A 27996-nucleotide genomic window follows, 5' to 3' on the forward strand; every position below is an offset into this window, starting at 1 on the left:
AAATGACTCATTATATGGAGCTGTACTTTTTTTTTTAATTTGATGAATGGCTGTGTATTGTATGGGTGTTGTGTTCAACACGAATCAACAAAAATCTTTTTTTCCAAAAACATCACAGCAAACTTGCATGCAAAAGGAACAAATGAAAGGAACTGGAAAATAGATGAGCTTCAGTGTTGCAAAATTAAGTTGTTTTTTTTTAGCAATATGCTGTACTCAGCTCAACTGGCCCTCTTGAGGAAACAAACCTTTTTTTTAAATGAAAAACTGTCAAATAAAACCAAACAAACATTAAACTTAAATTCTACCCATTGGGCATATTAAATACACACTTACAATGATTAACATACATCACACTACAAGTATATATAAAAAAACACTGAAGAACAAACAGTGATCCCATCATTCTGTTACGTCTGACTCGTCTTTCTGTTGCTGCCGAGCTGCATCAATCTCCTTGTCAAAGATGACAAGATCATCAGGTTCATCTTCCACCACCAGACAAAGATGAGTCACCATTGACAACTGGGCTTCTGAAAAAGCACCTGAAAAATAAACGAGTTATCAATACTCTTCTGAGTCCCTGACCCACTATTTCACGAATACTGATCTTGAAAGTGTCCAATTCATAATTTTTTATTGTTGCATAAAAAAACAATACATTTATTATAAATCACTTACCAAGACTGTTGGAAGAATGGGAGGAGTCTTCCTTGGACGCATCTTCCACTAAATCCTGTAAAATAAACAACAATGTTAGACATTGTCTCAGGAGGTAGAGGGGCCACTTGATCCTGGGCTCCCCGAGAGTTGGTGTTAAAGTGTCCTTGAGCAAGAAACTGAACACCTAATTGCTCCCAATGAGTAGGTTGGTGCCTTGCATGGTTTCCCCTGCCGTCAAAGTTAGCCGGGGAGCCACAGGCCCAAAAGCTGGATTAACCTGTGATGTCATGACACTTTTTATTTGTGTTTTTTCTATTCACTTGGTCATTAAGGTCCACAGAATGAGAGATCTGCCCTGCCGAAAACATCACGAAGAAAAAAGTTATGGCCATTTTTGTATACCACACCATGGGTTTTCATGATTCTGAATCCATTCCAAGCATTAGTTTTGCACAAAAACACTCCTTGGCCTAAAACTGCGATAGCCGTCATAACAAATGTGATGAGGTCAGCACAAGTGGATATGGCTGAATTTAGGCCAAGGAGTGTTTTTTGTGCAAAACTAATGCTTGGAATGGATTCAGAATCATGAGTTTGACATGTCACATGATACTTAAAAGTATAATTTGCGCCCCATGTTCTTAAAGTGCCTTGGATGAAAGCGCTATACGTAAATGCACCATTTACCATATGCATGTACTGTATGTGTATATGCCGGAATCAACCACCACTCATTTGCATGTGGTTCTGAAAAACAGCGTCACATTATTTCATGAAGGGTGTATTCTAGTACCGTGTTTCCCGTAGAAGCTTTATCTGCATGCTGTTCACTGGCCTTCATTTCAGCTTCAGGTACCAGGTCTGGTGAGCACAAGTGCAAATCAGTAGAGAATGAGGAAAGAGACTGAAAGCAGGTATTGTTTACAAGTAATCAGTAGATCAAGGAAAGATTTGAGTTTAAGATTGAAGAAAGAAGAAAGTGTTTTTCATGTTTGGCCTTTACTAATAAGAGTTAAATTGACAAAACTTCAAGTTATATGGAAGAAAATCTAATATTCACAAGGTCGAGTCTGAAATGCTATTTACTAAGTATTGTGATCGGCTGGGTATGTATGTATGTCGGTGTCCTCCAACAGCCTTGGTGACGTAACCAAGGTACATTTCAAGGTTGGTATAAGGTCAATAACGGGTCTAAAGGATTTAGAATTGCAGAGAGCTCTAGGACTAAGAGCAGCAGTCATACCCAGACAGCAGAGCTCTAGGACTCAGAGCAGCAGTCATACCCAGACAGCAGAGAGATCTAGGACTCAGAGCAGCAGTCATACCCAGACAGCAGAGAGCTCTAGGACTCAGAGCAGCAGTCATACCCAGACAGCAGAGAGCTCTAGGACTCAGAGCAGCAGTCATACCCAGACAGCAGAGAGCTCTATAGAGACTGAGAGCAGCAGTCGTACACAGACAGCAGCAGAGAGCTTTAAGACTCAGAGCAGCAGTCGTACCAGCAGTGGTGAGCGCACCTCATGGCGCGCTCTGCTTGTGCACAAGTATGCCATACATGGCCTACTTGTGTGCAAGGCGCAAGTTGGCATCTCAACAGAGTGCATTTCTAGTTTATTATTAGATTAGTTCATACTGTAACCACAGAATATGGCACCATACATACATACATACCACAATAGTCTTCGTCGGTGCAGGTTGCATCCAAATTCACATCATCCTAGACAAGAATAAAGAGATCAACCTTAAGTAATAAATATTTGTTGTTTATGAATTCTAATATAAATATTAATAGCATTTAGATCACATACATTACATTTGGTGGCAAAATAACAAGTGATTATAATCAAACAAACAGGTGGCTCATTAATCATCGAAGCCCCATTAGAGAAATGAGCTTGAACGTTTTTCCTAAATTTTGACATTCTTTGCCTATGACATCCACAAAATAAGGACACCAGGATCAAAGTGGTAAAATGACAACCATGGCAATGAACTGCATCAGTGTGCCATACTGTATGACAAAATCCATTATGAGAATACTACCAATTCAATTACCATATCAAGGAAGCAAGGCTCAGTGTGGTCTTGAGGCTCACAGGTTGCGGGTTCAGTCTCAGCTAACAGGGCTGTAGGGAAAATGACACATGGTAAAACAAATGGATAAAGTTCATTATGAAGACAGTTACAGTGGATCACGTGAAAATTCAAGATGTTTTTAATAAGATACAGAGCACTATTTTACCCTAACATAGAATAGCGTAAAACAAGACAGATGCCTCTAGTTTGAGGGTGGCAACGTTAAAGTTGCAGCATAACTGATGGGTTCATAAATTTGACACAAAAATGTATAGCCATTAGCCAGTACAACTGGTGCTAATGAACAAAAAGGGACAACCTAGCACAGTGGCTTTTATTGCATTCCATTTCATTATTGATTCCCCCTGTAACTCCCAATAAAGGGGCAGAGGGACAGAACATTTGTTTGCCGGTTAAATATAGCAGTCATTGATCAGTGAAATACTGCTGCCAAACCCACATCAGGAACACCAAATACATGACAACAGTTTTATACTTTGGAATCTTGGCACAGACATGAGCTTTCATTAGGGACTGAATTGGAGCTCAGAGAAAACTGTGTTCTGTAGTTATACTGTACGCAGTGTGCTAATTTATCGTCTTAAAACTAGAGACCAGACCAGAGTCTAATAATGGCCTAGTGGCGCATGCAACATATAGGCTCTGTAAAAATTAGAGAAAGGCCGCACACATATAGGCTCTGGCCTGACAGTGCTTCGCATGTTCGAGTCCCGTTCATGATGACCTTTGCTGCATGTCTCTTCCCGTCTCTCCCTCCCTCTTTCCTGTCAGTCTTCACTACAACTATCAATAAACAGGCACAAAAGCCAAAAACAAATCTTAAAATACACTTGCAAACTAACCAGAAGAATGTTCATCATCACGATACACGTCTTCTTCAATCATGTCGTACTGAAAAACAACAGGATATTTAATATTAATGCAACTATTGATGGAGTCGATGCCGAAATTGTAGGTAAGCATTCAAAAGAGGCTACAGTATGTGGTCAGACAAAATGGTAATGGTGCATTTGTGTTCTCCTACCTTATGATGGGTGCCAACATTCTGTGCATCCGCCGCAACATCTTCAGTCTTAACTCCCTGTTCTGCAGGGGTATCTATTAAGACATTCACAATAAAAGTTCACATCAAATAAATTCCAAACTAATCCACACCTACAACAGTATTGTACATTGCATTTGAATATAGTCAGTATACCTGGCCACAGAAATAAATTCCAGTCAACTTCCAAACTCCCTATAACAGGCCTTACCACAATCTATTTACTGGTGAACCGAAATAGAAGGGTTATTGTTAGTTTCCTACATAGAAATGGCAATCTTCATAAATACTTCACCTACCGTAAGTACAAACCTGGTTTACAAGAACAATGTTTATGTAAATAAGGGATTCAGTGGAATAAAGTAACTTTTTACATGCATAGATTATAAACTACGATTCAACATTCACACTGCTCAAAGTTTTATAGCTGCATTTATGGCTGGTGTTTTGCGATGTTATGCACATAGTGCCTGCAAAGTCGGGACTGGTCTGCATTTGAGTGGACATACAGACAAATGCTGTCATAGCCTGCATGGCCATCTATACCAATATATTGTGTTGGCACTATACAAAGACAGCCAAAAAGGCTCATCGAATCAAAATACAACCAATGAATATTATATTCACATGAGCACACAAATACACTTGCGAACTAACCAGAAGAATGTTCATCACCACGATACGCGTCTTCTTCAATCAAGTCGCACTGAAACAGAACAGGACATTTGACTGAGTCTTATTAATGCAACTATTGATGGCTTCGATGCCGAAATTGTAGGTAAGCTTTCAAAAGAGGCTACAGTATGTGGTCAGACAAAATGGTAATGGTGCATTTGTGTTCTCCTACCTTATGGGTGCCAACATTCTGTGCCTCCTCCGCAACATCTTCAGTCTTAACTCCCTGTTCTGCAGGGGAATCTATTAAGACATTCACAATAAAAAGGTCAAGTTAACATCAAATAAATTCCAAACTAATCCACACCTACAACAGTATTGTACATTGCATTTGAATATAGTCAGTATACCTGGCCACAGAAATAAATTCCAGTCAACAACTTCCAAACTCCCTATAACAGGCCTTACCACAATCTATTTACTGGTGAACCGAAATAGAAGGGTTATTGTTAGATTGCTACATGGGCACTGTGTTTAGATTGAGGCTGCAACATGCTAGTACAATTTTCTCTTTCCAGAAGACAGCCATCCTGTTACATGGACTGCAGCTGACCTGACAATCTTCTGGTTAACAATACTTTGGAATCTTGGCACAGGCACAAGCTTTCATAAGGGACAGCATTGGAGCTCAGAGAAAACAGTGTTCCGTAGTTGTATGCAGTGTGCTAATTTATCGTCTTCAAACTAGAGACCAGATTCTAATAATGGCCTGGCTGGGGCGCCCGCTGGCCTAGTGGCACATGTCACATATAGGCTCTGGCCTGACAGCACTTTGCGTGTTCGAGTCCCGTTCATGACGACCTTTGCTGCATGTCTCTACCCGTCTGTCCCTCCCTCTTTCCTGTCCGTCTTCACTGTAACTATCAATAAAAGGCGCAAAAGCCCAAAAACCAAGCTTAAGAAAAGAAAAGGCTAATCGAATCAAAATACAACCAATGAATATTATATTCACATGAGCACACAAATACACTTGCGAACTAACCAGAAGAATGTTCATCATCACGATACGCGTCTTCTTCAATCAAGTCGCACTGAAACAGAACAGGACATTTGACTGAGTCTTATTAATGCAACTATTGATGGCTTCGATGCCGAAATTGTAGGCAAGCTTTCAAAAGAGGCTACAGTATGTGGTCAGACAAAATGGTAATGGTGCATTTGTGTTCTCCTACCTTATGATGGGTGCCAACATTCTGTGCCTCCTCCGCAACATCTTCAGTCTTAACTCCCTGTTCTGCAGGGGTATCTATTAAGACATTCACAATAAAAGGTCAAGTTCACATCAAATAAATTCCAAACTAATCCACACACAAACAGTATTGTACATTGCATTTGAATATAGTCAGTATACCTATGCCACAGAAATAAATTCCAGTCAACAACTTCCACAATGTATTTACTGGTGAACCGAAATAAAAGGGTTATTGTTAGTTTGCTACAAAGGCACTGTGTTTAGATTGAGGCTGCAACATGCTAGTACAATTTTCTCTTTCCAGAGGACAGCCATCCTGTTCCTGTAGCATGGACTGCAGCTGGTTGGCTACAACCTTCTGACACACGGTGCCTCTCTTCCAGCTTTGCAAACAGCCTGTATACAGAAAACAAGTTTGGAATTTCTTTGTACAGCTGCAAACAGCCGACTCAATTTTGCCAATGCTTTTGGCATTTGTTGAGATCTTCTCACTCACCAATGAATGTCTCTAATGGCACAACAGGAGATTGTGGGGATTCAGTCTGGACCTACAATTGAAACAATTGCAAATTAGAATATTCATTGAAATGAGAAAAAAAATCCATTCACTTTAAAACAACCACAAAGCAACAAATATTATAACACCAAAAAAGTATCAATTGAATTAAAAGAATGTAATTGTACCCCATCAGAACCAAGGGAAATGTATGTTAAAAAAAGGATTTCCACCATTACGTGTAGTGGGGTGTCAAACTACTGATTTGGTAAAAGAAAAGTAAAAAAGGGAAAAATGCCATTGATGAGATCACCAAAGTAATAGAAACTGAATTTAATTAAGAGCCAGGGGACTCAACCATTACCAATTTATTTTCCAAAAATAATATTGATCAGCCACATCCTGTCACACTTCGAGAGGATGTTTTCAAACATTCATTTCAGTTAGGCTACGTGCAGAAACTGTACTACCCATTAACAAGTGGCAATGATGACCCAGAATGGCTTTGTGATCTTGCATTTTTGGTGGATATACAGTAATTGAGCACTTAATTGTGCTTAATTTAACAAAGTGCTAGAATTGAGCCTGATCGATAACTTATTAGAATTGTAGGATTGATGCCACTCACCCAAAGATTTACATCAGATTGGTTAACAAAAGTTAACAGATTTGGTGCTTTAAAACTTAAACCTGATGTGCAACCATAAAAGCGGAAAACTATATTTACATCATGACGGCTGTCCAAATGTTAAATTGTCATACAATTACCATTTCCTCTGGAGTATCAGTGTCAAGACCATCCATTGTAATTGTATCTTCACTGGTATCACTTTGTTCATCCAAGGTGTCTTCTGTAAATGCATCAAAGAAAGCACACAACACCAAAATGGGAATGAAATGACTAGAATACTAAGATGCGGTCAGGTGAGGTACCAACAAAAAAAGAAAGAAATCAAGATAAGAAAATGTACCATCCAAATGATCTGGGATAGAGACTGTGTCTGTGTCGTCATCATTGTCACACTGGAAAAAAGTTATTAAATTGAATTAATTTGACAGTTAAAACGTTTTATGCTTAAAAAAAATATCATTGTGACAGGATATAATGAATCCAGATTTAACATTGCAACAAGAAAAACAATTAGATATCAGACTCAGGTGGAGATCTCTGATCGTCTGGCTGTAAGCAATCTGAGAACCCATCGTCAAAAAAAGGAAAAACAGTGCCCTCTTTTCCTTTGAATTTGATGCGAGTCAGTCAACAGTCAGTCTCGAGAGACTAGGCTATAAGAGACCAGCTAGGGGGAATAGGCACGCCACTTAACACCCATTAGCTGTTCTAAAATCCATGGTAAACCACCACTGTCACTTTTGGATTATTCCTTTAATTTACCCTACCATAATTCTGTCCTCTAGGGTTCTAAAACAGTTTTTGGTCAGCTATAAAATGGTATTGGTACAGTTGTATTCTACCTTGTGAGTCGTGGAAATACTCGGTGCATCCTCTACAAAATCCTTGGTCTCAACATCCTGTTCTGCAGAGGCATCTGTCAAAACATTGACAATACAACTGCATGTTCACATCAAAACAATTCCAAACTTGTTATATTGCAAAGACATAGTATGCCATTGCATTACTTTGATCCCTAAGTGAGTATTTTCCAGCCAGAGACATACAAAATTTCCAAACCTCTTTGAAAAGAAATGTGTGCCACTGCAAAACAGTGACTCACCAATGCTTTTGCCATATTGTCACTTACCACAGTATTTCTCAAATGGCACACAATCAGATTCAGGTGATTCAATCTGTACCTATAATTTAAGAGAAGTTCACCATTTTAATAGGGTTATAATTAAAACATAATAAATTTTGACATTGCAGGTATTTCTATTCACATTTACTGAACAACCAAAGCAACCAGAGCATTATAGGAAAAACACAGTTTCTTTTTTTAATACTATACTGTGACATTTTATATTACAGAAATAATTTCTAGGCTTATGTGCAGAGTGTATTTTGAATATAATATGATGCATTTGTAAGCCAAAATAGAAAGTTAAGAGTATACCAGGTTGGATTCTGAAGCGATCACATGAGAGGTGGTTGTGGAACTTGTGGCATAATCTAAGCTGCCAGCATTATCACACTGAAAAAAGGAACAAGGCAACAGTTGAATGAACTTTACTGTTGTGAGGTTTTGCTTCAAGTAATGAACAGTACAACAACAAATACAAAAACACATTGTAAACAATCCTTACCTCCTCATGGCCTGAAAACACCACCTCAAAGACACTGCATGGTTCAACCTCCATCTGCGTTTCACAATCAATCAGAAGAACCTGCACATTAAAGAAAAAAAGGAAATAAACAATATGCATAAAGCACTGGTTTTACTGACTAAACCAACTGGTCAGAAATAATGATTTGGATTCATATTTGTTCATCTTGCTACAATAAAGCATTATAGCTATAGTACTATAATGTATATCGGTGGTTCCCAAACGTTTTAGCCTGTGTTTGCCTGGGACCAAATTAGTGAAAATAGCAGATCTACAAGCTCACATGTCGCTTCGCACCGTGTTGTGAAGTTGTACATTGGCCATTCTCACTACTTCTTAAACGTTTCTAATTTATGTAATTTCCTAAGATTTTTTTATTTTGTCAAAGTTTGAAGTCCTAACACAAACTATGAAAAGCACTGGATATTTCTGAATATTAGTCAATTTACCAGAATGCAGTCACTTGTGTTTTTCAAGACCCTTGCTTTGCACCAAGACTTGACAACAGGTGACCAGACAACACAGGAAGAACCAATAGTGAGAGTCTTAGCAGCTCTCAGAGGACCAAACTCTGTAAGTGACAACAGGAAAAGAAATTATGAAAATGACATTTGTTTACGCAAGATAGGCTAATTACAGGTTTATGTAAAGATTTGGGCAATCTAAAACAGATTCTACCATCTACAGTAACATAATGTACATTGTTGGACTTGATATAAGATTTTCAAAACTCAGTTTACAGTTATTTCAGCATACAAATTTAATACAATGTGGGGATCAATGACAACTGAATACGGGTAATATGCTGTAACTTACTTGACTCCAGAACGGCAGCAGGGTCGTTTCCCTCAGTGTGGGTCTCTGGCTCCTCTGGCACACTTGACTCCAGAACGGCAGCAGGGTCGTTTCCCTCAGTGTGGGTCTCTGGCTCACTTTCCAATTCAGGGTCCAGGGTCTGAATGGGTTCAGCTACTATGACCTCCTCCTCTTGGGCTCCCAAATTGGCTTCAGAGGTGGGAGCAGCCTCTGCACTTTCAGGGAAAGCTTCAATGCAGATCTCCACAACATTTGCTGCTTCAGGGACAGTATGCTCCTCTTGCTGATCAGTATTCTGTTCATCTTCCTGGCAAGGCTTTTCATCCACTTCTGACATCTTAGGAGTGACATCATCATCAGGAGTCAGACTTCCGGTGGGGATTTTACAAGTGATTTCCACCCCACTGTCTTGGAGACCGACTTCCCACACAGACTCTGACTGTTTGATGAATACACACTTTAACACTTTGTCTGTACTGGGCCCAACATCCTTTTCGAAAGAGGACACAACCTCTGGATCCAGCACCAACTCCTTCTTGATAGTTGCAGCCCCACTAAGCACACAGTGTGTACTGTATCTAGGAAATTGCAGGAATGGCGTCGAGAGTGTACACATTTTGGAAACTGACACCACTGCAGCATTTCCATAATCCACAAACTCTACAAGAGCAGTCTTGTTCGCATGAATTTCTCTTACAACTGCACGGTACCATGAATTATCATCTTCAAACTCTGCAAGGATGAGGTCACCTGGATGCAAGTCTTTAATTTTACCACTTTCGGCTGATGACTCGCCATCGTTGAGTTTGTCCACAATGGAGAATAGGTCATCTTGGTCCTTGGCTAAGTGGACATAAAAACTAAGAGGGTTGTTACAATGCAAGACAAAGATATCTGCTTCCATACCAGCTGTTATGGATTGTGGGGGCAGGTCTGTTAATTTAGGGAGGCCCTCCTTGTCAAGTTCAGGAGCTCCAAGGTCTTTAGTTTGATCTCCATCATCCTTCCGGGCATCATCTCCATCATCCTTCCTGGCATCAGCAATAAACGCGGGTTTAACAGCATCAAAACATTCACTGGCCTCAAGACTGCTCGTCAGTTCTGATAATCCTGCTTCTGTGCTAAGCTCCTCCTGTGGCTCAATACAAACACTGATTGTGCACTCATCTTCCTGGACAGACTTTTCCTTCAAAGGTTCAGAGGGTTCATGAACAGCAGAAATGTCATTCGGGGCAATGTCTACCCCACCATCCTGAAGTTTGACTTCCCAGACAGATCCAGATTGCCTGATAAAAAAGCATTTGAACACCTTTTCTCCATCTGTGGATATATTCTTGTTGAAGGTGGACACAAACTTTGGATCCAGTATTGACTCATTTTGGAAGACTGCAGCTGCACTAAGCAGACATTGTGTACTGTACGCAGGAAACTGAAGCAAAGTTTTGTTGAGTTTGCGGATGTTGTCAACGGGTACCTCACAGGAATTGCCAAAGTCAACAAACTCCACAAGAGTCATCTTGTTTTCACGGATTTCTCTTACAACTGCACGATACCATGAATCATCCTCTGGGAACTCTGCTTGGACAAGGTCACCTGTTTGAAAGGCTTTAATTGTTTCAGTGGATGGCTCACAATCATTGAGTTTACTCACAATTGAGCATATGTCAGGCTCATCACAGGCTAACTGCACATAGAAGCTAAGAGGACTGTTGCTGTGTGAAACAAAGACATCTGCTTCCATACCTACTTCTATGGCGTTAGTGGGCAGTTCAGTCAGTTTAGGGAGGGTTTCCACCTCTGGTTGAAGAGACTCGTAGCTTTTCTTCTGAGATTCTAACTTTGATTCCTCTGGACATGTTTGGGGTGGAGAAAGATTCTGTTTAATTGGTCTGTTATTGGCAGGTTCAGAGCAGTCTTGCATGCTACTCTGCATCTGTGACATGCCATCCAGCTGCCTTTGTTGTGGAGTTTTGTAGAGCTCCAAAGTGGCACTCCTAACCTTTGAGGCAGGGCACTGATTTGTCTTTGTGGCTTGTGTATCTTCCATCTCAGTGGTGGGTTTTGAAAAAGCATTAGGCGAATGCTGTGCATTGCTGGTGAACCTGGGTGTACTCCTACCATGGAAAATAACATCTTTGCTTGGCATGTCAATGTGAAATTTCTGCTTGATAGTGGCATTAACTTGGCTTTTTCCGTGATACAGCTCAACCTGCAATGTGCCGTCAGGTTGTTTGGCCACTACTAGAGCTCTAAATGACTGCTCTGTTGCATTAGTCTCAAACCAGCCATTTACATCACTGGGGACGTTGGCAGGGATATCTGAAAGGCCACACTCTATCGCTTGCACTGGAACAGAGATGATGTCACTTGCCTCTTTGGGAATGGGAAGCAAGTCAGATGGGTCCACAATGAGAGTATCGCCATAATCCACAAAGTGTACCCGGATAGATTTCCCCGGTCGCACAGCCTTGACTTGTCCCCTGTACCATTTTCCGTCTGGGTATTTGGCCAAACACAACATTCCAAAAGTTGTTGGGAGCTTTGAGCTCTGAAGCTGGGGACACAGCTGGTTTACTTTCAATTCAAGATCTTTCACAATCTCAGCATTCCTCTCTAGCTGGCAGTAGAACTTATTGACATTGTTAACACATGTCACTGTGACCTTTTCTTCAGTCCCCGTTTTGATGTTGTGGGTTGAGTAGTAGTATGTGTCCAAATGTAAAGGGGAAGCAGGTTCTTTTGAGAGTGATGCAATCGTTGTATGATGGACCATGCGGGTGCAGGCACTTTCAAAGGGAGTTTCGAGATCCACAATGTTGAACACAACATTCTGCTCATTGTACATGACTGCATAAATGGTGGACTTCAAAATGACATGGCTGGATGCAGCAGCATCCACAAAGTCCTGAAACTCCGCATTTGCAATCTCGTCCCAATCATTCATGGGTGATGTGGGCTTAACAGGGTTGTAAAGGCTGCATCGAAAAGCTTGAGCTTTCAAATTCAGGAAGTTTGGGTTTATCTTCCGCAGGTCATGCAGGGGGACTCTCTTGTTCTGGCCGTAGTCTACAAACAACACATCCACATGCTGTGTTGCGTCTCTGATAAGAGCAAGAGCTCTGTACCACTTTTTATTATGTGGATGGCGAGCAACACACACAGATTCTGTGAATGGCTTAAACTGGCTGTTGGTATAGAACATCTGCATCTCTTCCATCAGCAAATGCAACTGTCCTTTGTTCTGGCACAGTTGGCACCAGAAGTCATTTGGGCTTTCAATGTAAGACACGCTGACATCAATTGCCGTTCCTATTGGAAACATAAGCTCTTTAAAGGTAGCAGGGCCACTGTCATTCAATTTTGGTGTTCGGGAAGGAATCTCACGGTTCTCGTTTCCTCCGGAGGGTAAAGCAGCTAGCTTTGATTTGACAGGGTAAAGGACAGGAGATGTGGTCCTGCTTTCATTGGGCCTTTTCTCTGACACATTCTCAGCAAGGCCTGAATTGCACATCAGCTTATTGACATCTTGCTCTCCGTGTGCTGTAGAGTCTGTGACCGTGATCTGAACGATATATGTGCCTTCATACATTGCAGTAACATGTATGTTCAGGACTTTATCCATGACTGCTTTGATGAAAAGGTCAATGGCACTACAGCTCCATTTTTCATCTTTTGGCTTGATATCAGCAAGGCGACATTTCAATGCAAGTCGGGGCAGCTCTTTAAACCTTTCAGGAAGGACACGGATGCAGTTTCGGTCAATTAGTTCATCGTTTCCATAATCAACAAAAAACACATGGACTTGAGTCTTGCTGACTTCAGTCACAGTTGCCCGGTAAAATATACCATCTTGTGCCTTGGCAGCACAGTATAGGCCAACAGTTGGGTTTCTGATCAAATCCGTAGATGCCAAATCACTGTAAAGACGGTCCATGTTCTCCATCAGTTCATCAAACTCATCTCCATACTTCTGTGTCTGGATCCAAAATTCGAATGGGTTTGACACGTGTTGCACAACTGCTACATGTGAAGAGTTGAGAGGGAGGTCTTCTGCCAACAACTTCTGAATGTTGCTCCCTTTTGGGTCCTTTGCACCCTCAACAGGTACAATTGCTTGGCTTTCTCGTTGAGCTAGATGCTGGCTGCTTGGTGTGCTGCAGATGTTAAAATCTTGGAGTGATTTTTCAACCTCCAGAAGGCACTTCTCTTGAGAGCCAAACAAAGAGTTGACGTTTGTTTTTTCATCTCCATACAGTGTGACATAATGGACACCCTCACAAAGGCTTTGGTATTCAAATTTGGCAATCACAGTTTTGTATAGGATCAGGGATTTGAGATACTCAATCTGTGCTGCTGTCCATCCAAGGCCTTTGTCAGTGACACCATGGAGTGAGCAGACATATGTCACAACTGGCATCCTGAAGAACTCTGCAGCCAATGGCCTTATGTTCTCTACCTGAACAAGCTGTTTCTTCCCGTAGTCAACATTTAGTACTTCAACCACATTGTTGCCTGGCAATATTTGCTGTAAAACAGAACGATACCACCTGCCATCACTTCCTCTTGCGGCACATGGGGATCCAAGCATGTTAGAAGAGACTATATAAGGAGTAAATCTGCCTTCATAGTACAGTGTGATCTGCTCAGTGACTTTCTTCAACTCTTGAGCGAAAACCTTCAACTGACAGAAAACACGCATCGGGTTTGTTACTTCTGTGACAATGACAGTCTCTACTGTTCCCATCTGCAACTCCGGGTACATGAAGCGCTGCTGGTTTAGTGTTGACAGTCCTGTCCCTGGGGCTTCATTTCTCATAGACTCCTGGTGCAACTCTGTGGGCAATGCAACACTGCTAGGAGGCTGTAATGACTTGAGCAAGAAGTCAGAGAACATTTCTGACGACAACTTTTTGGCAAATCCCATCTCATACATTTGCTGAGCAATGCTGGGTATGTGCAAGACAATTGTTCTCTGGGGCACCATCACATTTTGGACATGTGCTTTCACAGTCTTCCAATTAAGAGTTTTCAAGAACTCCAAAGCCATCGGGGACCACTTTCTCTCATGTGATAGTGGCAGGACATTAGCGAGGACACAGAATTCCACTTCAGGTGGAAGGTGGAAGAACTCCTTCTTACCCCATGCCAACATACTTGTGGTGGCAGTGAGTGTCCATCCTTTATCAATAAGAAACACCTTGTAAGTTGAGCCATTTCTTGAGACTACACGTGACCTGTACCAAGTCTCATCCACCTGAACCAGGCATAGATCTCCAGGATTTCCGTCAAACTCGTGAAGTTTGTTTGTGGGAAACTGAATATCTTTTGACAGGCACTGATAGTCTGCTTTCCTTTCCTGGTTAAAGTTGCCCCAGAGTTCCACAAGCGGACAGAGGGGATTCAAGTTCACCCTAGTAATGAGAACAATGACATCTGATCCTGATGCAGGGAGTCCAGGTATTGAAGGCATTTTGGCACCTTGCATGTCAGCATCAGGCCTAAAACATGCAAACAGGAGGACAAATATTGACAAATATTCTACGGTTTAGGGCTACAACTATCGATTATCTTCTTAAGGATTATTCTATTGATTACCTTTTAATTAATCAAATAATCAAGCATAAATATATATCTCAGCTAATCATCGCGAAAATAGCCGTTCTACAAGCTCATAACACGTCACATTGCGACACGCTGCGGTCAGAAATCATCTGTCATAAAATGGAATCAATGCCGTCATGTGGAGAGGCAGCTATACTGGATTAGTCAATATGCACATGGCTACAAGTTACAACTATTGATTTAATATCTATTATTCCATCGATCATATTTTTAGTTAATGAAATAATTTCATTAAATCTTTTGTGGGGGGCAACCATCTTCATATAGGTCCTCAGACTCCTCACTAGGGTTGGGACTTGTTTGTTCGACATGCTGCTGTTTTCTTATTACACTAGTCCTCATCTGACCGTCTCTGCGTTTGAATGCTTTTGATAGTTGAAAATTAATTAATTCAAAATTAACACAAAAAACATTGCATTTTGATCTATAAAATCCAATCTTACACACCTGCTCCCTCCCAATAGTTAGGTAAAGTTAGCTTAAGTTGTGGCAAATCTGCAAAAAAAATGCTTACCACTAGCTTTCTTCACAGATGTGTTCATAAAGGTGTCTACTATCACAGAAAAAATGTTCCAACCCAACTCCCTTGGGAAACTTTGTGACAGCTGCTGAAAGTTGGAGTACCATTAACAACCAATATAAGGCAAATAAAGTAAAATTTCATTATACTTTAAGTAGCATGTGACATGTCAAACTAGGGGGTTTTAATCATTCTGAATATATTGCAAGCATTAGTTTTGCACAAAACACACTTTGCCTAAAAATGCCCATAGCAGTCATCACAAATGTGATGAGGTCAGCACATTTGGGCAAGTGGCTATGGCTGAATTTAGCCCAAGGAGTATTTTCGTGCAAAACTTTTGCTTGGAATGGATTCAGCATCATGAAAACCCCCTAGTTTGACAACGCATAATGAAATTTGGATGTATTTGCCTTATATTGGTTGTTAATGGTACCCCAACTTTCAGCAGCTGTCACAAAGTTTCCCAAGGGAGTTGGGTTGGAACCATTTTTTCGTGATAGTAGACATCTTTATGAACACATCTGTGAAGAAAGCTAGTGGTAAGCATTTTTTTGCAGATTTGCCACAACTTAAAGGAGAATTCCATGCTAGAAGGCTTTCTTACCTTTCTTTGTAGTCGTTACGTCCCCACCAAATAGGTCCAGGTGTTTTTTTTGTGCAAAAACTCCTTATTGGCTATTTCCCCTACCATAAGCACTCAATGAATTGCATTGAATTTAATGGGAATTGAATAGGGCTATGGGGTGTTGTGCTAATTCGCTTATTTCCATCAAAATAAGTAGTAAAGTGTGCCGCTTGGGATATTATTTACGTTATGAAGAGAGGATATATACAAAAAATATATAATTTTGAGCGATGGAAATAAGCGAATTAGCACCACACCCCATAGCCCCATTCAATTTCCATTCAATTCAATGCAATTCATTTAGGGCTTATGGTAGGGGAAATAGCCAAAAAGGAGCTTTTGCACAAAATAACACCTGGACCTCTTTGGTGGGGACGTAACAACTACAAAGAAAGGTAAGAAAGCCTTTTAGTATGGAATTCTCCTTTAAGCTAACTTTACCTAACTACAATAATAGATTACATCAAGCAAAAGTACGGTAGGTCAAATCAATTATGCAGTTAGCCCAGTGCAAGTCTGACATTCACATCCAGGTGTTTACTGCTATGCATAGCAGTGGCAGCCATTTTGTGGTTCCACCGATCCAGAACACAAATATTTATATCAATTATTTTAATCCTAGAATCATGACCATAAAATTTGATTCTGTGGAGAAATAATGAAAACCACAAAATGGGTATTTAAAAAATAAATAAAGCAGGGATGCAACTAGGTTTTCAATGCAGTGATGCAAATAGCCTGCATCCTTACACACAAAATTGAGAAAGGACGCAATCATGTCGCCCTCCGGGGGTCCTGGGATGCAATACTGTACTCAGTACTGTACTCTTTAACGTTGATGTAGGACTGATAAAATGTCCCTGGGAACCATCTAAAAGACCACCCCTGGGTGACACGACCCATCACATTGAAAACCTATGTACATCACTGTCAATGTAGTGGTGGTCATTTGAATGAGTTGTATTTGAGAAATTGCAGTGTTAAACCTGTGTTTGACATATGGCTATAATCATGTTTACATTCATGTATGTTGATAATGTATCTGGGGAAAAGAAATCCTGAATCATTTTAGGGGGGAAAAAAACTATGCTCGTGTCCTCTGTCTAGCAGAGAGCGGGAGGAGGGGGGACTCGCTCCTCGATGCCTGTAGAAAGAAGCAGCTACTCAGTCTGGATAGAAGGAGACAAGTCCGGCAGGCGCATTCACATTGGCTCTGGGTATAATATTAATTAATGCTGGAATGTCCTGCATTATACAGTAAGTGCTGAATTTGTTCACAACATAGCAGGATAAAGTAGCATGCGACGGTTTGTTTGATGAGTCCTTTCTTCAAACAGTGTCAAATACACAGGACGCAGACCTAATTACACCACTATATAAAGTATAGCATTTTCACAGAATAAAATGTTTTATGGTCATGATTTACCAGGATGGCTCTTTGGATTGGTGAACCACAAAATGACCGCCACTTCTATGCCCTATAGTGGATGTGATTTCTCCATCACAACGCTTTGCCATAAAAATATAAAAAAGTAATTTTTCAAAAATGTTGCTTTTAGGCTAGATTCACTCACTGTGAATCCGCAAATCACCCTTAGTAATACTTAATTGGCATAATTTGCTTAGTTTGCTTGTTAAAAGCAACATTTTATTAAGATATAATAGTAATATGGGTGCAAATAGAAATGTATTAAAAAAAGTTAATCTAAAAAAAGTTTGATTAACTGTTGCCCCATTATGCAAGCAAGCAGGGCTGCATACTGTAGCTCTTTTAATTATTTTACAGTTAGTGCTTGAAGCGATTTAACGAGTGCTGCCCTGGCTGTATGCACTATCGTTGATCATTCAGCGCCTTCATGAAAACGACAAAAAAAACTCGTGACATACGTCCCCAACACCGTGTAAATTGTAAAAGGCAGCGAGCTGCGGCTGCCTGGAATAACGACCCCATTAAACAAAATGCAACATGAGGTGCAGTTGCTGGTGGTAAGATTGGTAACTTGATGATACATATTATGTTTTGAATATGGAGGGACCTGGAAATTATTGTTTTTTCGAGGAAACTAAGCCATACACGAAACGTACCGAGTGTCCTTTCACACATGAATAAATACTCATTACATTTGACACAGCAACGTTTTAATCCATGACAAATTAACAATGCTGATTCAAAATGTACGGTTTTCAAAGCCTACCACTGTCCTATCTCTATTTATACTTTGTTGTAAGGTGGCGTCTCGCAGCAGGGGATATTTCTGTGAGCTTGTAGATCAGCCATTTGCGGAGAAAAAGCGGGTTAACTTATTTCTGAAAATGGCGCCAGCGTTTGTCAAATGAACAGATCTACACAGAGTATAAAGAAGGATCTACAAGCGAACAAGTTAACAACTTCGCTGCAGCGCGTACGCAGTGACGCGTCGTTTGCTTGTAGCTCTGTTTTTCTGGGCAACGACACCGCCCGTCTGCCCGTCGTACTCCGGACTGTAAATTACGCTTTACATTATATATCATCCGAATAATTTAACTTCTGTAGGCTAAATTACAAACTACCCCCCCAACGCAGCAACAGATAAAGTGATTAAAGTTAAACTCACCGGGCCGCCTACATCGGATTCTTCACCTCACCTCACCTCACAATCACAGCCACCTGCCACCAGCAACAATACATCGTATTATTCGTTTTTGGGAGGTACAATTGAACATTTCACATGGAAAAAGTGAAGTCTGACCTAAATTAAGCAGAAGAATGCCGAAGCCCGATCTTTAGGATGATAAACTACAGCAGTTTCTTTCTTTTTTTGACAAACCTTCTTCAGCCAAACTCTCCGCGGCGTGCTCACTGTTGAACGCTGTTGGAGGAAAGAGGATGAATGACGACCCGGAACTTCTGAGGCCTGATATCACCTCACCTCACTCACCTCCACACACTGGAAATGTTTACGGTATGTTTGTAGTTTAAAAAAAATTACACACACATGCACATTTGTTATTTATTGCTTTCATGTATGTATGTATAATTACACATAGTTGTTTATTATTATTATTATTATTATTATTATTATGATTATTATTATATCAAAAGGTAAATACTTTCCCATAATTATTCCCCATAAAACTTTTTCTCTGTGATGCACTCAATATGTATTGTTTATTTGATTAACTTATTAATTTGATGTCAGTATTTTTCTTTTAAAGCATTGCATTGTAATACTTTAAATTAAATAAAAATTACTTTTAGAAAATAAAAGGAACAGTCTCAGAATGGGTTAAAAAAGATTGACTACAACTTGTGCTCTAACCTATGGACAATAGGTGGCAGTGCAGCGCTGTGGTTGGTTTCGCTTCGTGACTCTTGACCATGCTCTTGACCGTAGCAGCGATTCATACTTCGTTGCACGACGGTGTCGCGCATTGAAAATAGCCGAATTACAAGTTCACAACACGACACGTGACGATGACGATGTGAGCTTGTAGATCTGCTGTTTTCGGCACGGAGGAAAAATAAATCGGGGCGTCTTTCCACTTGTCCTTCTTAGGTTAGTGGTAAAGTACACAAATCAATGTTTACACATTTATTTTTGTTCATCAGTCCGTTTCTTATAGTTTTAGTATTAGTAGTGTCGGTGTCACGGTGGGTGACTGTTAATTCGTTTTATATTGACCATCGTCATGTTATGGACATGGCATATCGGTGTTTCTGGCTATTTTGATTAAGAAACAAATAGATGCATTGACATAATAAATGTGAGTCAATTTTGCACTGTGCAACAGCTATAGAATGGTTTAGATATTTATGACAAATAGATTGATATGAGTAATGAGCAGCAGAGTAGTGATAGTAAAGTAGGCCTAAGAAAGGGAGTGAATATACCGTAGCCTATTGTTTTTGTTTATATCTAAACATGTGTTTAGAATGATAGATATCTGTTAATCAAATGTCTTAATCCATTTAATGCGCACTGCATGATTTTCTCCCAGTGAAAGTTCATTCGCTCTGTTGACAGTTCCAATCTGCTCCAGGGTGTCAGTCAGAACAGTGAATGAAGATGTCCACTCTATTTCCATGTCTGTTTCCACGCATGACAGAGTCACTGTGGTTTAACATGGACCAGCTCTGCATCAACGAAACAGAGCTTCTCCAACAGGAAGAAGAGCACCTAACCTGGGTAGGTCACACACATTTTGATAATTTATATATGTCCAGCAGCGAACAGTCAACACCAGTGTCCTCACTTCCCACATTCACACAGCAATGGTGGCAAGCTCACACAGACCAACTCAACTCATTGGAGTCAATGTATGTAGGGTTCAGTGTCTTGTCTTGCCCAAGGAAACTTCGACATGTGGACAGGAGGAGCCGGGATTCGGCCGACCCAGGGATCATAGAGCACCGAAGTCCTGACGTCACTGCCCGCCATGGTTCATGTATGTTTTTATAAGCATTGTACTCTCCATAGGGGGATTTTAGATCGCCTCATATAAGAACTGTGTTTGAAAAATAAACCGATCACCCCGGCCTTTTCACTCATATGGATATGAAGCATCGACTGAAGGTGGAAATGTACAAATATACCCAAAGAGTAACAAAATAAGCGTTATAAACGAGCCAAACAACCCAGAGACTACATTTCCGGGTAGGCTGCTTCTGCCCGCAGCCCGTCGCACAACAGAAACTGAACGTTAATTACGTTTATTTTTATTTTTATTTTATTGATATATAATGTATCGTGGTTAGTACGAGTCGAGTCACCACCAGCTGAGCTTACGTCAACGAGGAATCTCAGGAACGCAATATGTTGACAGCTGGGCGTGACGTATATGCTCAGCGACATTGCATTCATATGTAGTTTCAAGGCTTTTGCGGTCACATTAATTCCATTTTCTCTAGAAACTGGCTGTATCAAATATGAATGGACATCATTAACGACGCACAGCCACTCCCCTGACAGAAACGCCGAGGTGGTCGGTTCATTTTTCAAACACAGTTCTTATATGAAGCGACCTAAAATCGCCGTTTGGGGATCTCAATGCAAATAAACAAATACATGAACCTGGAGATTGACGCCCTCTACTGAAAGTGACGTCAGACTTCGGAGCTCTATTGGACGACCTGTTCTACCTCCTGAGCCACAGCCGCCCTACATGTAACAGCATCTTCGCCATATTTGGTGGCTACCGATAGTAGAAGAGATTGCACAGAATTTTGCAAGCCGTTTAGCTGCTTTTTTGGCATCCCAAGTTGATGGAAGCCTCTTACAGCCAACCTATGTACATGTCGAGGCTGCCAAAGATAAACACAAGTAGATTGCACCTATAGCCTAGCTCTGTGATGTGAGCGTGCACACACACACACACACACACACACACACACACACACACACACACACACACACACACACACACACACACACACACACACACACACACAGTATATACATCTTGCACAACAAATAATACAACTTAACGTTGATACTGAACGTGACTGAAAAGTGTTCTTGTAGTATAACACAGTAGTTCTGTGTTGTACTGGAAAAAAATAATTGCAACACAAGTTTGTAGCTTTTATTTATTTGAATGACATGCCCAAAATAGGGATGGGGGAGGGGAGGGGAGGGGGGGGGGGCAGACCCCACGTTGGGAAAAACTGAGCTAGAGTGTGTCTCACTGTGTTTTTACTGTCTTAGTTACAGAGCATTGCTGAGGAGGACATCGACCTGGTGCCTATAGGACCCATCATCGTTAAGGTATGTACTGCAAGATAATGTGACAAATAGGAGTCATGTGTGACTCCTAATTGGGGGTGTGTGTGTGTGTGTGTGTGTGTGTGTGTGTGTGTGTGTGTGTGTGTGTGTGTGTGTGTGTGTGTGTGTGTGTGTGTGTGTGTGTGTGTGTGTTTGCGTGTTTGCGCGCGTGCATGCATGCATGCATGTGTGTGTGTCTATCTGAGTGAGTTCTAACATTTTCTTCACCTATTTTCTTCGACTGACGTCATAGTACTAATGTCATAGTAGAGTTACAGTACTGTCATACCGTAGATGACAAATTCTTGCTCTGTCAACATTAGGTAATTAATATGTAGTTGAATCATGTCACAATGTGTATATTTCACTTCTTGTTGGTGTTATTGCTGCACTGTGAAGTGCAGTGTTTGTACTGTATGAAACATGATGGAAACATTAACTCATGCTGCAAATAACTCATGCCGGTTGTTCCCGTGTATCAGTGGGTCACAATGAATACTGTGTGTGTGTGTGTGTGTGTGTGTGTGTGTGTGTGTGTGTGTGTGTGTGTGTGTGTGTGTGTGTGTGTGTGTGTGTGTGTGTGTGTGTGTGTGTGTGTGTGTGTGTGTGTGTACTGTGTACTGTACAACAGTGACATCCACCAACTCTGTATGTCTGCAATTATTGTGCCCAGCAGACATGTGAAGAGGAAAGAAAGGAGAATGACATGGATAAGGAAGACAGCGAGGAAACCTCTGAAGGTGAAGAGGTGAGAAGTGAGCTTTCAGACCACAGCAGAAATTGGGGACTGAGTCTGGTCCTGACTGAGAAGGTAGAGGTCATTCCACAGCATGGGATCCAGAAGGCATATAGGTCTCTTAGGGAAGGGAGAGACAGATGTCCTGTGTTAGCTGATCTAAACGTTTGCAGGAGCCATGCCCATGATGCCTTGCAGCTTGCGCTGTAGACAATCACCAGTGTTTTGAAATGGGTATGGGTAACAAGTGGAAGCAAGTGAAGGGAAAGCAGAACTTTACAGAAGGGGAAGACGTGAATGTGTAGGCAGGTTGGAGGTCAGGCATGCCACAGCATTCTGGATCAGTTGTTGGGGTTTGAGTGAGCATCCCATACCTTCCTATGTATCCATAAACAACCAGATATATCTTCTGTCTCTCTGGTGTGTTGCTGTGTTATTAACTTATTATGCAGTTGCACACACTGTGCCTGTTGACACACTACACTGAAGGATGTCAGTCTGTTTGTTCCTGCCTAGATTTTAACTGAGAAACGTGGACCTCCTTCCTCCGCTCCAGTCCTGTGCTTCTCTGGCCCTGTGCGGCTGTGCCATGTCTGAGTGTGTGTCCACACATGGCCCAAATTCTAGATCTGTTAGCTTGGACACCACTGGAATTGTATGTTCTCATTAGAAAAGTGCAAATAGCCACCATAGAAAATGGATCATGTGTGAATATATTTGCTTTAGGGCCGCAACGTTTAATTGATTAATCATAATCAAATCGATTATTCAATTGGTTGCCAACTAATTTAGTAATCGTATTTGAATCGGCAACTAATCGCTGGAGTATTTTGCAATAATCGTGGGTGTTTTTCCACTTAACCATAGTTTTTCCAGTGTTAAATGCAACTAAGCTAAAGAGGAGTGAACCATCTCTCCTCCGTTACAATGTGCTGATAGTGCACATGCACACTAGTGACTGCAAAGTCAACTAGAACTGCACTCTGTCGACCGCTACGAACTTTCATATCTCAGCCTCTCTGTAAAACATTGAAATTAAATACTAAAGTCGGGTTATAACTGGCTGTCAATGGTGACGTAATTACGATATGTTTCAATATTGGTTGGGTAACAGGTAACGCATGTATGTATACATGTATGTAAGTTGTATGTTGAAAGTACTATACTGCGGTCGGCTGGATTGTTTATGTGCGTATGCTTGGTAGGTATATATACTGATGTTGATGGTGACATAATTAAGATATGTATCAATGCCGGGGTATAAATGGCTTTCGATGGTGACGTAATAAAGATATGTTTCAATATTGGTTGGGTAACGGGTAACGTATGTATGTATACATGTATGTACGTTGAAAGTACTATACTGTGGTCGGCTGGCTTTTTTATGTACGTATGCTTGGTTGGTATCAACGTCCACCTCCCAAGCACACGTGCATACGTCCCAACACGACCACAATACTTGCGCGCTCTGCTTGCTGCTACGAACTTTCAAATCTCAGCCTCTCTGTAAAACATTGGAATTAAATACTAAAGTCGGGTTATAACTGGCTGTCAATGGTGACGTAATTATGATATATATATCAATATTGGTTGGCAACGTATGTACATACATGTATGTAAGTTGTAAGTTGAAAGTACTATACTGTGGTCGGCTATCTTAATTACGTCACCATCACATCAGTATATATACCCCCGAGCATACACGTGCATTCGTACAAGCACGACCACAATACTTGCACGCTCTGCTTGTGCAAGTAAATATGACACAACAACGGTGGCATCCTATGCAGAATCACATGGTATCCAAAACATCTAAAGTCTGAGGCCCTTTTACCCTCAACGGATGTTTTACCCTCAATGGAGTTTATATTGTACATTAATATACACAAGCCAACATAACTATGTCTAACTGCCTGCAGGATTAGGGCGTGAATATTTATTTTTAAATTACCTATTTGAGTTTAATAGCGTACTGTTACCTTTTAGACTGACAAATGTGTAGCTATTCTTTGATCAAATGTATGCAGAATAAGAGTAAAGGTTCTGTGGGTGGCTTTAATTTATTTGTATTGTATTTGAATAGCAGCTGAGCAAAATGTAATAAATAATGTATTTCTTAATGAATTATTCATCCTTCATTTATTTTTTGTTAGTTAGAACGTCTAAAATATGTCTAAAATAACCTAAAATCAAATTTACCAGTAAGACGCCCTGATTGCGAAAAGCATGCACGCATCCGCCTGGGTGACGGCAGACTGCTGGGCGAGCACTGGCGCTTTGGTATGGGGGGTCAGATCAACATATGGAATGAATTCTGTACTGGTCATATATGGAACGTGTCTTGAGTGTACAGGGTTTGATGAGGTCAGATCAACATATGGAATGTCAGAACAGGTCAGCTCCATATACAGTATGGATATCTAAGGGTTTGAGGTTTGAGGTCAGATGTAGAGTTGCTGGCCGGCTCCATATACCGGTATGCAGATCTAGGTAATGATCCAGTCTTCTCCATGTATGGCTATCAAGGGTTTGATGAGGTCAGTGTCATGATTTTCATATATGGAGATGGCCATATATGGTGGCGTGACATGTCACGAGGCATGACGTCACAAGGCGTGACCAATGGAGGCGTGACACGACTGACGGGAAATGCAGGTTTTCATAGTAAACTGCGACCTATGGTCGCAATAAGGTGATAGCCATATAAGTGCCATAATCAGATTAATTGATGAATAATTTAAATATTCGTCCGATGAATCGATTATGAAAATAATCGTTAGTTGCAGACCTTATTTACTTACTTTACTTCATCCTTTGTGCTAGATAGCACATAAGGTCTGACTTCACCAACGAATGCCAATGATTATGAATGTAAGTTAGCATTTACTGTGTGGTCGGTGACACAAAGTGGCCCAAATCCAATGAATGACCTCTGATATAATGCTAAGGGTAACCGGAGAAGTCGCCGGTTTTCCGTCTCGCCGCAAAAAGTGCGGACATCTCGCCGGACATGCTGCCGCGAAGGTCCCCGAAAGTCCGGACATGAATGAATGAATGAATTTTATTTATATAGCACCTTTCCAAACATAAAGTTACAAAGTGCTTTACAGACAGGATTAAAAACAACAATCATAAAGAACATCAAGAACATCAGAAATAACAAAGCATAACATCACATCAAACACATCAAGATAGAAAGAAAAATAAATAAATGAATATATACATACATACATACATACATACATACATACCACTTCAAAACACTCCTGACCACCTACAAAGCACTAAATAACCTGGCTCCCCCTTACCTCTGTGACCTCCTCAAACGTCATGTCCCCTCCCGCTCCCTCAGGTCTGGTGACGCAAACCTCCTCGACGTCCCCAAAACCAAACTCCGTACGTGGGGGGACAGAGCTTTTGCCTTTGCTGCCCCAACCCTGTGGAATGCCCTCCCTAAGGCACTCAGAGATGCCCCCACCCTCCAAACTTTCAAAACCGCCCTCAAGACCCACCTCTTCAACATTGCCTTCCCTAGCTAACCCTTCCCACTGTCTTTCTTTTTAATGTTTTTAGCTTTTAGTGTTTTTCCTTTTTCTAATAAAGTTGTTTTTATTTTGTTGTTACCTCTGTAAAGCCCCCCCCATGTAAAGCGTCTTTGGGTACTCAGAAAAGCGCTATATAAGTTTGAGATATTATTATTATTATTATTATACATACACACATCCATATATGCATATCTACATATACATATATACACATAGGTCTACATACACATACACACATAGGCCTACATATAAAACTGAAATGAGGAAAAAGGCGACATGTATGAGAGAGAGGAGATAGTTGTAGTGTACTATTTCTAGTTTTACTCCCAATGTTAATGATCTTCGCTGCGGCGAGTTGGTAACCCGGTGACTTCTCCGGTATTCCTGCTAAGTCATGCTTGTTGGTAATGGTAACATATGATATCAGCTTTCTTTTTACCAATGCTGATTTTCACAACCGGAATAAAGTTGTGTGAAATTGATCTTGCCATATTGTGCCATATAATCAATTGATTGAATGCCATTCATTTATTTTCAAGAATTACGAGACAGAAGACAGCATACTGTAGAGGACAGCAACTAAGACTCGAAGAGGTGAGTTTTCAAACTGAAAATGGGGATCGAGTCCATTATGAGCATTCAGTATTTTAAACTGTGTTTGTGGAACAATTGGCTGTCGGATGGCTATTTAGTATTTATTGTGAATGGGAAGAAAAAAATCCTAATCACAGTTCATGGGATTGCTGAAAACATCTGGGCAATAATATATTGATAATATACGGGACTAGATATCGTCTGGGATTTTGAATATTGTAGTGATGTCATTTTGTGAATTTCCCTGAGCCTTTGTTTATTATTTATCATGTATCTCATTACATAAATATTCAATGAATTGAATACACAAATAGTCATCTCCACATTCTCAACACAGATATTTGTTGATATTTTGTCTATATCGCCCCGCTTTAGGTGAAAAACACTGACCTGATACTGTATTTGGAGAGCAGCACCAGAACTCAAGCCAAATGTGACTGCTGATTCGATCAAGCCCAAGACAATAAAATAACATTTCTGACTAACAGAGCATTAACTCTATTATGAACCAGTCCACTGATATAGTCATAAATGTCCTCTAAGCAGTAATTGTGCTCATTACATTGTTTTATGTAACCTATGGAGAAACACAAAATATATTGCTGTATCAATGTCATGATATCAGTATTAAAGTGTAGTCTTAAATCATTATGACTGCTATCATCAAATTGGATTTTCTTTCATAGCCATAAGAAAAACAATGGTCAGGATTTGATAACCAGATTTAAGTAAAACCAATGTCCCCAAGTCTTGCTTTGGCATGGCAGACAAGACATTTTAAATGGAGTGTGACACCATGAAAATAGAAAAAATGAGAATAATCTGTATTTACCTATTTTATTCTGTTATGTTATATAACATTGTTTTTTTTTATTCATGATGAGCCTTTTATTACGTGTATTCTTGACTTGTCCTTTTTATTACACTTGAAATGTTACCTTTGAAAAGTGGTAAATAAAGTTATGTTCATCGAAAGTTAGTCTAAGTGATCATGCATTCTCACTTCACTTAGAACTGCTGTGAAAGAATGCATTCAACACTAGACTAAACATGCACCTTTCACTAGTGAAAGAATGCATTCAACACTAGACTAAACATGCACCTTTCACTAGTGAAAGAATGCATTCAACACTAGACTAAACATGCACCTTTCACTAGTGCATTCAGGCATGCATTAGGCAGCATATACAGTGACATCATGCTTTTGCCATGTCTCATCTTGAGAATTATTTATATAGCTGCTTTTTTGTCATGCCTCCTGCTTTGTGGCAATGTAGAATCTTTTAAACAGCCTAACAAGGTTTCTGAGACCAGTCGATATGAAGCTGAAAACTGTTTAGAAAATGTTC

The 27996-nt window shown here is 40.5% G+C and overlaps 2 protein-coding genes across 19 annotated transcripts; one reads left to right on the forward strand and one right to left on the reverse strand.

The window, feature by feature from the left end:
- Positions 1-10: 10 nt before the first annotated feature.
- tdrd6a (tudor domain containing 6a) lies at positions 11-18935 on the reverse strand. Of its 9 annotated transcripts, XM_079525910.1 has the most exons (23): positions 18839-18935; positions 18626-18678; positions 9262-14759; positions 8895-9016; positions 8425-8505; positions 8235-8312; positions 7926-7977; positions 7639-7712; positions 7137-7188; positions 6934-7016; positions 6166-6217; positions 5958-6065; positions 5650-5723; positions 5460-5508; positions 4650-4720; positions 4460-4508; positions 3785-3858; positions 3603-3651; positions 2719-2789; positions 2335-2380; positions 1457-1524; positions 682-736; positions 11-545 (listed from the first exon to the last, which is right to left on the reverse strand). In XM_079525910.1, the coding sequence occupies exons 3-23, from the start codon at positions 14744-14746 to the stop codon at positions 403-405; spliced, it is 6936 nt and encodes a 2311-aa protein (XP_079382036.1). In that variant the 5' UTR covers positions 14747-14759; positions 18626-18678; positions 18839-18935; the 3' UTR covers positions 11-402. The 9 variants fall into 9 exon arrangements, with proteins under 9 accessions (XP_079382036.1, XP_079382037.1, XP_079382040.1 ...); XM_079525911.1 differs by lacking the exon at positions 5958-6065; XM_079525914.1 differs by lacking the exons at positions 5460-5508; positions 5650-5723.
- LOC306940754 (anaphase-promoting complex subunit 15-like) lies at positions 17184-27703 on the forward strand. 10 transcript variants are annotated; one of them, XM_079525928.1, is made up of 7 exons: positions 17184-17288; positions 18848-18973; positions 20118-20197; positions 21716-21775; positions 22446-22520; positions 26593-26647; positions 27023-27703. In XM_079525928.1, exons 1-6 carry the CDS (start codon positions 17264-17266, stop codon positions 26620-26622), a joined length of 396 nt encoding a protein of 131 aa, XP_079382054.1. In that variant the 5' UTR covers positions 17184-17263; the 3' UTR covers positions 26623-26647; positions 27023-27703. The 10 variants fall into 10 exon arrangements, with proteins under 10 accessions (XP_079382054.1, XP_079382056.1, XP_079382059.1 ...); XM_079525930.1 differs by having other exon boundaries at positions 22449-22520; XM_079525932.1 differs by lacking the exon at positions 17184-17288 and adding an exon at positions 17922-18017.
- The last annotated feature ends 293 nt before the right edge of the window (positions 27704-27996 follow it).

The sequence above is a fragment of the Electrona antarctica genome, assembly GCF_951216825.1.
Source record: "Electrona antarctica genome assembly, chromosome: 17".
NCBI classification, from domain to species: domain Eukaryota; kingdom Metazoa; phylum Chordata; class Actinopteri; order Myctophiformes; family Myctophidae; genus Electrona; species Electrona antarctica.